The following is a 13,598-nucleotide window of genomic DNA, read 5'->3' as shown; positions in this document are numbered from 1 at the left end:
CTTATCTCAGTAAATCATTATATTCTTCGGGTTACTAAGAGAAATTAAAGAACAGTTAATGTAGATAACATAATATAATACTTCTTTTTTTTTTTATTTAGTTAACAACCTATACAGGCTCGTAGATGCCCGTGCCTTTTTTTACATTATATATTAAACATTTTGGCGTTTTATATTTTTTACTAAACATCAGCAGATATTCGCTGGTCTTCATTCTTGTCGTCTTCATGGGATACGTGGCCCACACTTACATTTTTATTCTCTTTCTTTTTTATTTAAAAATAATTTATACATAATCTATAATAAATAATATATAATAAAAATATGTAGTATAATACTAACGATGATACGTTATAACTAAAATGATATCATACTAAACAAAATTACTAGATCTAGTGTAGATGATAAAAAAGCGTGGATCTAATACTTGTTGACTGTATTTAAAAAAAAGTAAAAGTAAAGTAACAGCCTGTAAATTACCCACTGCTGGGCTATGAGGCATAGCCCAGCAGTAGGTAATTTACAGGTACTCTTCCATTAAGGAGAGGGTTTGGAACATATTCCTCCGCATAAAATCAAAATATACTTTATTCAAGTGGGCTTTTACAAGCACTTTTGAATCGTCATTTAACAATTAAGTGAAGCTACCACCGGCTCGGAAAGTAGATTCTACCGAGAAGAACCGGCAAGAAACTCAGTAGTTACTCTTTTTCAACATTTAAAAAAAGTACAGTCATGTTAGTAAATACAATTATTTAAATTAATATATCCTGCCTGGAAGTCAACAGGTATTAATTCCACGCTTTTTTATCATCTACAAAATCTTGTATCGCCTTTTTCACCAATGTATTTTTTTATAAACGATTTGAATTTACGAGACGGTAAAGTTAAAAATGTCTGCGGAATTTTATTATAGAAATGGATACCTTGCCCCAAGAAAGATTTATTGACTTTGCGGAGTCGGAAACTTGGCGTAAATACTGGGCAGAACTGGGCATAACAAGCCCATACCATGACAGCTGGCTTCCACATAACATCTTTTATAAAGTCTATTTTTATATTATTGGTTGGCGGACGAGCATATGGGCCACCTGATGGTAAGTTGTCTCCATCACCCATAGACAATGACGCTGTAAGAAACATTAACCATACCTTTCATCGCCAATGCACCACCAACCTTGGGAACTAAGATGTAACCTCACTTGTGCCTGTAGTTACACTGGCTCACTCACCCTTCAAATCGGAACACAACAATACCAAGTGCTTGTTTGACTGTAGAATATCTGATGAGTGGGTGGTACCTATCCAGGCGGCTTTGCACAAAGCCCTATCACCAAATAAATGATTCTCAAAATTAATTGATGTTCAACGTCTATCAGCGCAATGGCCCAAGTACCACGTATATAAAATTAGATAATAAAAATGTACATAGTAGCCCAAAGATAACGACACTATTTTATTTCAATCGATACAAGTCAATATTTGTGAAATTAAACCAAATTAATACATTGTAATGTATTTTTAATATCTTCTAATCGAATTGATAAGACAAAATTGTGTTTAAATTTTTTAGATAAGTTTAGTTTCGCGAATTATCGTTATTATATTTATCAATAATAATATGCTGTCACAGAAATTCTTTATAAAATAGATACTGTAATAACTCGGTGATATACCCAATAGGCATTGGGTAGAGCGCGTGTATCTTAACCGATGATGGCTTGCCTGGGTGAGCACCACTGAATATTCATGTTCTCAAGTGTTTATAATTCATCTCGTGCTCGGCGAAGGAAATCATCACGAGGAAACCTGCTTGTGTCTAATTTCATAGAAATTCTGCCACATGTGTATTCCAGCAACCCGCATTGGAACAGCGTGTGGTAACGTCGTTACTTCTGATTTTCCATAGCACAAGTGCTTTAACTTCTTACATTGGGATCAGAGTAATGTATGTGATATTGTCTCATAATTATTTATTTGTCTAAGGCCTCCGGCAGTGGGAATTTTACAGGCTGTTGTTGTTGTTGTGTAGAAATCTCTTGATGAGAGATGCTTTGGAGGTTCCTTCTTAAGCAGAAGAAGAACCCATTTTTGAAAGATCTATTAAAGAATTCAATTAAATTTATTTATGAATTGAACTTCTGAGTATACATATTTTTATCTATACATGTAATTAAATTGAAGTTACTGTTTTTAATATAAAAATAACCGCATTTTACAAATGCATATGTATGTGTGTACGAGTATATGTGTATACGGTACGTATACGAAAGTAACATTTTCGTTTTTTTAACTTTTTGTCAATCTGATGATATGGATATATAATCGTATTTAACTAACATAACCATATATCATAATTTTATAAAATGATTAACAACTGTTTTTTTTGTCGGTAGTTTGTTAAATGACGATTCAAAAGTGCTTGTAATAGCCTACTTGAATAAAGTATATTTTCATTTTAGAAGTCTGTCAGTTAGGCATTACCAAGAGCGTATCCTATTTCATTAGTATTACTAGAAATTATTAATCGTGGTCGTTAACTACCGTAATTTCGGATTGGTTAAATATTTAAATAGCCTCGAGAGATTACTGGACAGTTGTTGGTTTTCGTCGACAGATAAACAAATGACTATTATCTAACGGCTTATTGGACTCAAATATTTGATCAAATTTATGTTCGTGTAATGAATTTGTGTTTTAAACAATTAGATTTGTTACTAAGTGTCTTAATAAACGTTCGAGAGTTAAGATCAATGTATAATCGTTTATTGAACAACGCTGTGATTAAAATGCTTTTCAAGAGTAGCTAGTAAGTTTCTTGTTAGTTCTTCTCTATAGTATTTACTTCGCATATCGCTTTAGATGTAATTCGACATTTGGAAATGTAAATTTTTCGTACAGCGTTACTGTTTGAAGTGTGATTTTCGTAATTTTGGACTTATATGTTGTTTCTTTTTATATGATATACTAGTTGTAGCCTGCGGCTTATCTCGCGTTTTAGGAGGTTCGTTATCATGTGCCTATATCCTTCCTTGGACTTTAAGTTTGCTTCATACGAAACTTCATCATATTCGGTTCAGTGGTTTGGTCGTGGAAGAGCGACAGACAAAGTTACTTTCACGTGTATTATATTAGTATGGATATATAATAATATGTATACAGCAAAGTTGATCCTGTGGATTCCGGCTTCGCTAAATTTTTGCACGTTTTATCATTGTTTGTACCTAATTCTAAATAATCTAACCAATATGGTCGGAAGCAGTTTGCTATTATGAACTTCAAATATAATCCGTAAAATTTGAGAATTTCTTTTTTATTATTGGGAAATTTTGTAAATTGGGTACTTTTTGACTTTGTCCGGTGTTGTTGAACTCCTTTGATATGTTAATTAAATTTTACAATTTCAATTTACAGTGGCGGCAGAATGACTGAATCACCGATCGTGAGGGTGGAAGAGGGAGAACTGCAGGGGAAGCTCGTCAACTCGCCCAGCGGCAAAGCCTTCTACAGTTTCCAGGGGATCCCATACGCGAAACCTCCCATTGGATCATTGAGGTTTAAGGTGAGGCATGAAATAATTATTAGTGATACATCGTATTTTGAATTTGGCTCAGATGATTGAGAGTGTCCATTAATGATAGATGGCCCAGTGGTTAGAACGCGTGCATCTTAACCGATGATTTGGGGTTCAAACCCAGGCAAGCACCATTATATGTATGTGCTTAATTTGGGTTCATAATTCATGTCGTTCTCGGCGGTGAAGGAAAACATCATGACGAAACCTGCATTTGTCTATTTTCATCGAAATTCTGCCATATGTGCACTCCACTACACTACTGTGCGTGGTGGAATATGTTCCAAACCCTCTCTTTAATGGGTGAGGAGACCTTAGCCCTACAGTGGGAAATTTACAGGTTATTACTGTACTTACTGCCCGTTAATGGCTTCTGCAATTGAAATTCTAGAAATACCAGGAATTAGAAACATAAGTCTTTCAAGAGTTGGAGTACTTTTTTCAGTTTCAACTCTCGATTTGTTATTTGAGGCTTTTATTTCTCTGGCTCGAAACATATCGTCATAACATCGTCCTATTTGACTATTTCAAAGTCAAAGTCAAAAATCTCTATTCATAATAGAAGTTTTTACACTTTCTTATTGGTAATTAAAAATATACTACCGATTTGGAATTTAACACCTCGGACCAAAGAAGAACCGGTGAAAGGGATCGGGATCTATTTTTTTTTTATTTGATGGTACATATACAACAACAAACGTATTTTCGTGATGTGAAACAGCCTGGCGATCATCTCACTCCCAAGGTGTGCAGTCAACTAGAAAGTCATTAGTGACGTAATATCCTTTAGCGCACACAAGCTCTTTAACGATACTTTTGACAGTTTCCTTGTTATGTTTTCTATGAAACTTCATATGAAGCAAAAGCAACAGCAAACACACATATGTGACGTCATCATTTGAAACTATGCATTCTGACAAATAATCTTTTTAATATCATGTTACATATACTATAACAAATTTAATGGGCAAATATAATTCGAATAGAATTTTCACAAACATTTTTTATTCATCGTTTATAGAATTATTTCAATATTAAACCCAAAGCTACCACCGGTTTTTAATGTAGATTTCGCTGTTTAGTTTTATAACATTTAAAATTTCTCCACGAATATATTTTATTTTGATAAAGTTAATCTGAAAGAGAGTTTAAAAACAACTGCAGAATTGTGTGTGAAATGCTAGATATGGTTCGATCTCTGCAAACAAGATAACGCCACAAGTAAGATAAGCGATATAATCTCCCGTGAAGGCGTAACTCATCTCTTATGTAACGTACGCTGTCATTTTAACAATTTGCCCAAAAAAAATTGTTACTTTTTAGCAATATATAGAAATGCTGCTAATTTTTCGATTTTGTAGGGTATGTCTTTTAACAGGCAACACTGAATATTGGTATGCTTAATTTGTGTTTGTACCTCTTTTCGTGCTCAGCTTTAAAGGGAAGCTTGAGCTAACATCCGGTAATTATGGAATGGTTTCATAATTATCTTCTCTGAAAAAGAGTTTTATCCCTCCGGTTTTTTTCATATTAATATATAATAATTAATTCGCTGCATTTAATACAAGGCTTCGTTTGTAAAAAGTATCTAAATTTGCAAGACCTTATCTTTACGTATGTATCTAGATGTGTGTATGAAACCGAACTCTCTCTAAATGGATGAATCATTTTTGATAAAATTTTCTATTCAAAATTGAGTGAATATCTGGGTATCATAGATAGAATCCACTGCCACGGTGCCACTGCGATCTTGCCTAATGAAATTCTTAATTTCCCTAACGAATTCGAAACGACCACCGAGTTTCTTTATATTCAATAATATTAATATTTAAAGGACTAAGTTCATAAATCTAATGTACTCTACATAATACACTATGGAGTTATATTGAGTATGATATACAGAGTTTGGTAGTTAAAATAACTTTGTTCATGAATTTGAAAGTGACTAACTTAACCACTCGAGAGTACTCCGTCATCGATCTTATTTATCTCGCTATCACTTCAGCTGTGATAATATTTTGATAAGTTTTATCAAAAATTACTTCGAATTTGAAACGACATAATTAAACGAATATCAGGAATAAATTTAAACTCCCATGACCGAAGTGCTAGCGCGTAGTTGATGATGATGTATGGGCTGATTTTTGACCTTTTGGCTTATCTGAAGGGTGTACGGAAACACCTCCCTGATGCACCCTTCACTTCCTCGTTCTCGTAACTATGTGATGAATCCAACACTATCGAAAAGTGTTCAGGAATGCCATTGATCTTGATCGAATTTGGGTGCTTTCGTAAAAAAATCTTCGTAAATACATTACGAAGATTTTTTAATGGAAATCCCATTACTTTTCTGTGGTATTAGCCACCTTATATTTAGTCAGTAGACGAAATCGGGCTTATTTTAAATAGATAGTAGCAACTTCTTACCAGGGTACAATGTCATGGACTATTTAGGAAGGCATGTTTTTTCTGATTCGTATTATGCCTGTTTGGATTTACTTTATTTAATTTTAGTTTGAATTTTACACAATAATAAAATGTTCTACTGGGTACACCCCTAATGCTTTCTAACACTGTTAAAACTTTATTACTTTTATTATATTTTAATACTTAATTTTGCAATAATTTTTACTTCTAGGCCCCACAGCCACCAGAGCCATGGGACGGTGTACGCGAGGCCACTTCAGAAGGGAACAGCTGCGCTCAAATCGAACCATTCTTCCACAAACAGTACCTGGGAGATGAAAATTGTCTCTTCCTAAATGTTTACACGCCCAGCGTGGACGGAGAATTCCTGCCTGTTATGGTTTTCATTCACGGCGGTGGATTTCGTATGGGATCAAGCAGTAGTAACTTATACGGTGCAGATTATTTAGTAGAAAAGGATGTAGTTATTGTAACTATTAACTATAGATGCGGACCTCTAGGTTTCCTGTGTCTGAACACTCCCGATGTACCTGGAAATGCGGGCGCTAAAGATATCGTACAAGCTCTTCGATGGATTAAAGAGAATATAAAGAGCTTCGGAGGTAATTCAGGCAATCTAACTGTCTTCGGCAAAAGTTGTGGCAGCGCATTGGTCACGCTCCTCACAGCGAGTCCTTTGACGAAGAATTTGATAAACAAAGCTATCATACAATCCGGTACAGCGTTGAACACTTGGGCGATTCAAAGGAGTCCAATAGATAACGCAATAGCTCTAGCTAAAGAGCTGGGCTGCGAATCGTCAGCTATCGATGAAATTCATGAGTTTCTATCGACAACGCCAGTCAAAGATATTGTAGAGGCGTACGAGAGGATGGCGCCTTTGGTCGGTACGATGGATAAGACATTGAATCCGTTCGCGCCGGTCGTCGAGAAAGAGTTCCCAGGTGTAGAAGCTTTCCTAACTGAGCCGTTTGTAGATGTACTAACATCTGGTCGAGTAGCTGATGTACCAGTCATGATCGGTTCAACATCTGTAGAAGTCGCTTTGGTTCACGATACAGACGATTTACAATCGTACATCCCAAAAGACCTCAACATTGAGAGGGATTCAGATGAAGCGTTAGCTATTGCAGATAAAATTAAGGCTTTATACTTCAAAGGTGACGTTTCAAGCGACGAGAGCTTAAAAGATAGAGCGCATTTAGTATCTGATTGTCTATACAATATAAATATGCACCGGTACATCAAATACCTAGTGAACAACACAAATAAGCCGATTTATTTCTACAAATTTAACTACAATGGCGAATTGGACTGGAGCGAGCACATCCTGAAAAGTTTGGACCTGAAGCGCGCTGGGCATGTGGATGAAGTGGGGTATCTGTTCAAGAGTGACTTGGAGAAGGAAGTAGAGCCACAGGATGTTAAGATGAGGGAACGCCTGCTGAGGCTGTGGACAAACTTCGCTAAGGGCGGGTGAGTTTATACGATTTCTTTATAAATATAATGTCGATATGGTCCAGTTTTTAGAATACGTGAATCCACACTGACGGTCGCGAGTTCAAACTTTAGGAAGCCTTGCTGAATTTTCAGTTTTCATTAGCTTAACTTGAGATTATAATTTATGGCTGTGGTTAAGTAGCGTTGTGACGAAACTGTATATATGGCGTAGGAGTTTGGCGCATTTATGTTCACCTATCTGCGTTACGCTGCGCATAGTGGAATAACGACCAAACTTCTCTAGAGAGGAGTATTAAGACCTGGAGACATTAACAGCCTTACAGGCTAAATTTATTACTTTTTCATTTAGATACAGGGATATTATATAAAATGCTTATAGGTTTATTTATTAATTCAGAATGTTCAAACAATATTAACTTTAATTAATTAATTATATGAAACACATGAAAATAATAATGTTTTAAGGGATACCTTCGTAGGTTATTGTCGTGTTGGTAAACTGGTTATTTTTACAAGATTAATTTCAATAATCAATATCACAGATTAATCAAGAACACATCAAAATATACCACATTGATTTAGTCTTCTTTTTTGTCTCTTCATCTCCTGTGATTAGTATAAGATACAGGTCTAATCATAAATAGTAATTAGTATTCCTTTTTGTATTTTCAGTAACCCCACGCCAGATGAAAACCACTACCTCCCAGTAACGTGGTCGCCAGTCACCAAAGACAATCTCTGTTATCTAAATATTGGCAACGAATTATCATTGGCTACGAATCCGGACCAAGAGAAAATGGAATACTGGGACGAATTATACGGTAAATACTACAAAATCTGGGATCATCCCACAACAAATGAGAGTATTGTTCCAATCAGCGAGAAACTAGAATTTTCAACGGCTCCAGTGATCGTTGAAGAGACGATTATAACGACTTCAACTATCGTTAACAATGTTGAAACAACAGAGACACAATTATTAGTTAACGTGCAAGAGACCGTTGAGGGTAATGAAGAAATAAAAGGTTTAATAGTCGACGATAATGAAGCTGTACATCAAAATAATACAGTCGATGTTCCTACTGAAGAAATCGCAGTACCGGACAATGTAGTGGACACACACACACCGGACAATATCGTACAGGAAGAAGTAGAACCAACAGAGGTTCAAATAGTCGAACAACCAGAAGACTTTGGTATAAATATCGTTGAGATTCAACAGAAATTCGAAACGCCTCAGAATGGCGTCGAAGAGATCAAATTCAATGGTAATACAGAGAAGAAACCTAGGCCGTCGAATGAAATCAAAATGGTGCCGAGTAATAACGTGAATCCGAAAGATGTCATCAGAGCCAACGATCCCCCAGAAGACGATTTACCCAAGAACATTGGAGTCAACAAATTTGTGAACTTCTTCGAATCGCTTGGAGGCAAGAAGTGAAGACAAACTTCACTGGTATATGTATTCTGTCTAATTTTGCCACAATTTTTTTTTTATATTTAACTCGATTCCTTCATATTTTATTCGTACGTTTAAGAAATAGTTATTATATTTTTTATCGAAATAGATTTTCTTATATTCACATATACAGTTTTAAAGTCCATTATTTCTGAATAGATAATGTTTATTTATGTATTCAAATGTTAGCTACAATTAATCTATGTTTTCTTGACAATTTGTAAAAACTATGACATTAATTGGTCATTCTTGAACATTCCAGAAAAATCTGAATTTGGATTTGCATTTATTTTTAATTGGGAAATTATTTATTCTTATAAGTATCAATGGAAACTATTTAAAAGAAAAAAGACATAACAATATTGATTTTTTACATTTACATTATGCAGATTTAACTAAACCCACAGATCTACTAAAAACTCATTAGATTCGAAAGAGATGAAATACTTTTATGGTGACAATAAATTATACATGTGAAGCATTTTTTTTTCTTTTGTAATATTATCTGTTTAAATTTAAGTATTCAAAACTTTTATAAATTTAGTACTTCTGTGGGTTGGATTCTGCACAACACAGGCTAATGAACAAGTATAGATATGTATATGTATATATATATTATTTGGGATAATATGTAGGCTAAAGTGCTGAGCAGAAATTTCAAAACTATGTTTCTAATTTTGCAATTTATATTTCTAAAATGTAATTTATAATCGTGAGTTCAGAACACTGGCAACACGGAGGGCTAATGGAAAAAAAAAGTTAGTCAAAAATATTTTTTATTTGTTATAATGTTAACGTATTTTGTTTGTACTTAAATACAGCAATGGTAGTTTTCTCTTGCTCGACAAATGTGCAGCAGACTATAAATTTAAAGCTTATTAAATTGTTTTGTTTTTTATATTCAGCTCAATGATTTAGTATTCCAGATTATTGTCAAACAGATATATATGTTATTTTCAGAACTGTTGGTCAAAAATACTTTTGACTGACGGAATTAGCTTAAATATACTATCGACAAGAAACAACACAACACTTATACACATACAATGATGATTATGACAGAAATTAAAAAAAAACTAACATGTAATTGATCAGAAGTACTTTTGGCAGTAATTTTATTTAAAAATAATTTTGATTTATGGTTCTGGCTGTAACATATGTTCCTTTGGTCAAAGATATGAAAAAAAAAAACAATTATTTTTTTATAATATCAGTCACATTCATGCTAATATAAAAAGTGTATCTTACAATTTTATTTTTCATATTATTTACAATTTGCATAAGTGATATTAATTTCATTGTGTGATTTCAAGTGCCTTTTAAAACGAAATATTATTTTTTTTCTTTATTTTTTTAATTGTATTTCACTATATTTATAAAAAAAGCTAATTATTTTTTTGGCGGGAAACTTTTTAATACATTTGACAGATTACATTCCATTGCATTTATAGTAATTAAAAAAAAAGCACATTAAAGTAACTTAGTCAAATATTTTAAGGAGTTATTTTTAAGATATTAAATATTTAGTTCATTTAATCTGACTGTATTATATATATTTAACAAAAATAAAAAGGTTTTGTTACAAATTCTTCAATTGTAAAAATATATATAAATCGTATCAAGATGTAACATTCAAATTAATAAAAAAAAAGTTTACTTTAAACCTATATATTATTAGTTTTAAGCTAAATTTAATTTGGCATTATATACGATATCTTTAAAATAATATATTTATTCAGAATAATTGTTGGTTATGTCTGTAATTATCAGGGACTTACAGTCATTCGTGAACTCGGTGGTAGCGTGGTCAGTCTCAAAAGTGGTACCATTTTATTTATATTAACAGTTATGTTACATGTTAAAGTTCCTAATATTATGTATCACCGGTCTTGTCCTATTAGTTGGTTAAAAAAAAGTAATCCATTATGTAATATAATATTACAATGGAAAAATAAAGAATTATATCACAATCATAAGATATTTTTAATCTGTATTAAAGTCGATGGGAACTATATTTTAATGGAAATAACTTGAAAAATATGGAAGACCCTGATAATTAAATAAACTTTTAGCGATTACGTGCGAGCGAGATGCGAATACAAAATAGAAACGCGTGGAAACGAGACGATATTATGTCATTTTTATTCTTAGTTATTTGTCAAATAGATTCTGCTTCGCCATTCCGTAGGCTGTATTGCATTTTCATTTATTTTTTATTGAATAATATTTACTTTCATTTAAATATATCATGAATGTAAAGTTACTGCTCCGATTGCGTGATGGCGCTGTGTGATAAGAAAATTATTTGATATTAAATTTACTACATAATTATAATATTTATTTCGAATAATGTTCATCGAAAATATTTATTTTTTAACTGGCAACACAGAGTGTCAAAGTCAAAGTGACATTAATTTACGCGCTAAAACGCAAGTGGAGCTCTTAATAAAATAAAAATAAGTAAATGTTTAAATGAATGGAATTGTGAATCCTATTACCTTAACTGTTAAGACGAAACCTGTTTGTATCATACCATTGTAAGTAATAATTACGCACGAAAATTCGCACTAGAAATAAAAAAAAAAATTAGTCACTTGAAATTTTTTTTTTTCGTCAAATAATTTATCGATTTGTAAATTAAAATTAATGTAGATAACCAGTGCCAATAATGATTCTAGTTATAATTTCCATTTTATTATTGCGCATAATACAGATTGCGTATTTTTTATATAATATGAATAAATAAATCTTGTCAGAGTTTTTGTTTTATTTGAATAATACCGCCACATTGCGTTAAGTATGGACTAATTGTGCTGGTAACTTAAACCTATTAACTTACGTTAAAAGGCTTAGAGAATGGCAACCTAGTGCCGTAATGCGTTACGTAACGCGTAACAAAGCAGTTTACGAATCCATATAAAGTTATTAATTCTAAAACTATGAGTATCTGTGTGAAAGAGAAACAAACGCTAGTGATGAGATATATGAGCCGAGATGGTTCAAACCCAGGCAAGCATCACATCATTTTCATGTGCTTAATTTGTGTTTATAATTCATCTCGTGCTCGGCGGTGAAGGAAAACATCGTGAAGAAACTTGCATGTGTCTAATTTCATAGAAATTCTGTCAAACTGCATTGAAAAAGGGTGGGGAATATTTTTCGAATATTCTTAAAGGGAGAGCAGGAGTTAGCTCAGCTATGGTAAGTTTACAGGCTGCTGCTGTTGTTGATGAGATTTCGATATCACATCGTTTCATCTTTATCTTACAACCGTACAATGTTAAGCTAAATAAAGACGGTGACATTTGAAGTTCGACTACAACATCGATATTTCATCCGCTTTACTAATGATGCGAAGTTACGACAATCGGGTATGCTTAGACTAATTTTACGAGAGTTACCTTAGCCTTCAATACGGTGTTATGACATTTGATTCAATATCACAATTTGTATCACATTATTATTGCATATTATTAATATAGCAGGGATTGAATATATTGAATTTACTTTATTATATACAATTATTATTGTAATTAATTGATCAATAATTTGTAAAACTGTCATTAATATTATTTTATATGGCATAGCATTTAATACTGGCATGGAACAATATTTCTTATTATAAATATGATTGAGCTGTCAATAGAAAACAATTGGACAATAGCGGGCCATTGTAACAAAGGATAGAGAGATTATTTTGGCCATCCTGAACTACTGAAATTACACTAGCTTTACATTAGAATTATTATATTTATTTTTTATGGTATAGGTTGGCGGACGAGCATATGGGCCACCTGATGGTAAGTGGTCACCAGCGCCCATAGACAATGACGCTGTAAGAAATATTAACTCTTCCTTTCATCGTCAATGTACCACCAACCTTAGAACTAAGATTCTATGTCCCTTATGCCTGTAGTTACACTGGCTCACTCACCCTTCAAACCGGAACACAACAATAATGAGTACTGTTATTTGGCGGTAAAATAACTGATGAGTGGGTGGTACCTACCCAGACGGACTTGCATAAACCCCTGCCACCAAGGAATTCTGTAACATGGCCATAGGTGTAGCTAGGCGTTTAGGTTGAGTTTATTGATATATAATAAGAGTATGAAAGAAACTCAAAATAATTTAAAAATAAACTTTATTAAATAAAATAAAAAACAGTATTTATCTAACAATCTTATAACTCTCTGAACTTGTTACATTTTTGGAATAAATTCTGGTAAACAAATTATACTCTTATTTTACTAATGTTCCCTTTTACTGGGAGTAAAAGGGAACATTAGTAAACTACCTACTTTACCTCGCTTGGAACACCATCAAATATTGTTCAGCTATGTTGTTCACTCACCATATTACTCCACATAATAATAATATCGGCGTGCGTTATTAAGAGCTACCCAACTAACTTATAAGATAGTTTATAGTGCGTAAAACGACTACACTAAGTGTGCACCTTAATGTGTGTAAATCCATATATATTAAAATTATTTAGCGGCAATTAGTTAAACAGAGTTTTCTTCCTCAAAAAATTTTAAACAAATTCCGAAACGGTGGTAGTATTTAATTGTTGATGATTCAAAAACGCTTCATTGTGAAGTTTACTTGAATAAAATTGATTTGATTTGATATAAAAGATAACAAAACAGAAATCACTGTTAAACTAAACATCCA

At 33.0% G+C, this 13,598-nt stretch overlaps 1 protein-coding gene across 3 annotated transcripts in view; it reads left to right on the top strand.

Moving 5' to 3' along the window:
* Positions 1–11,678, top strand: part of LOC124541883 (juvenile hormone esterase-like) — a 39,865-nt gene extending 28,187 nt beyond the window's left edge. For all 3 annotated transcript variants that reach the window (XM_047119793.1, XM_047119791.1, XM_047119792.1), the window contains exons 2-4: positions 3,415–3,562; positions 6,213–7,477; positions 8,135–11,678. In XM_047119793.1, coding sequence (XP_046975749.1) covers positions 3,425–3,562; positions 6,213–7,477; positions 8,135–8,903 — 2,172 coding nt within the window. In that variant the 5' untranslated portion in view covers positions 3,415–3,424 and the 3' untranslated portion in view covers positions 8,904–11,678. The remainder of the gene's footprint in view (positions 1–3,414; positions 3,563–6,212; positions 7,478–8,134) is intronic.
* Positions 11,679–13,598: the final 1,920 nt, after the last annotated feature.

This window comes from Vanessa cardui, chromosome 29 (assembly GCF_905220365.1).
Source record: "Vanessa cardui chromosome 29, ilVanCard2.1, whole genome shotgun sequence".
NCBI lineage: Eukaryota > Metazoa > Arthropoda > Insecta > Lepidoptera > Nymphalidae > Vanessa > Vanessa cardui.
The sequence above is the reverse complement of the archived record's forward strand: the minus strand, read 5'-3'. Positions and strand labels throughout refer to the sequence as shown.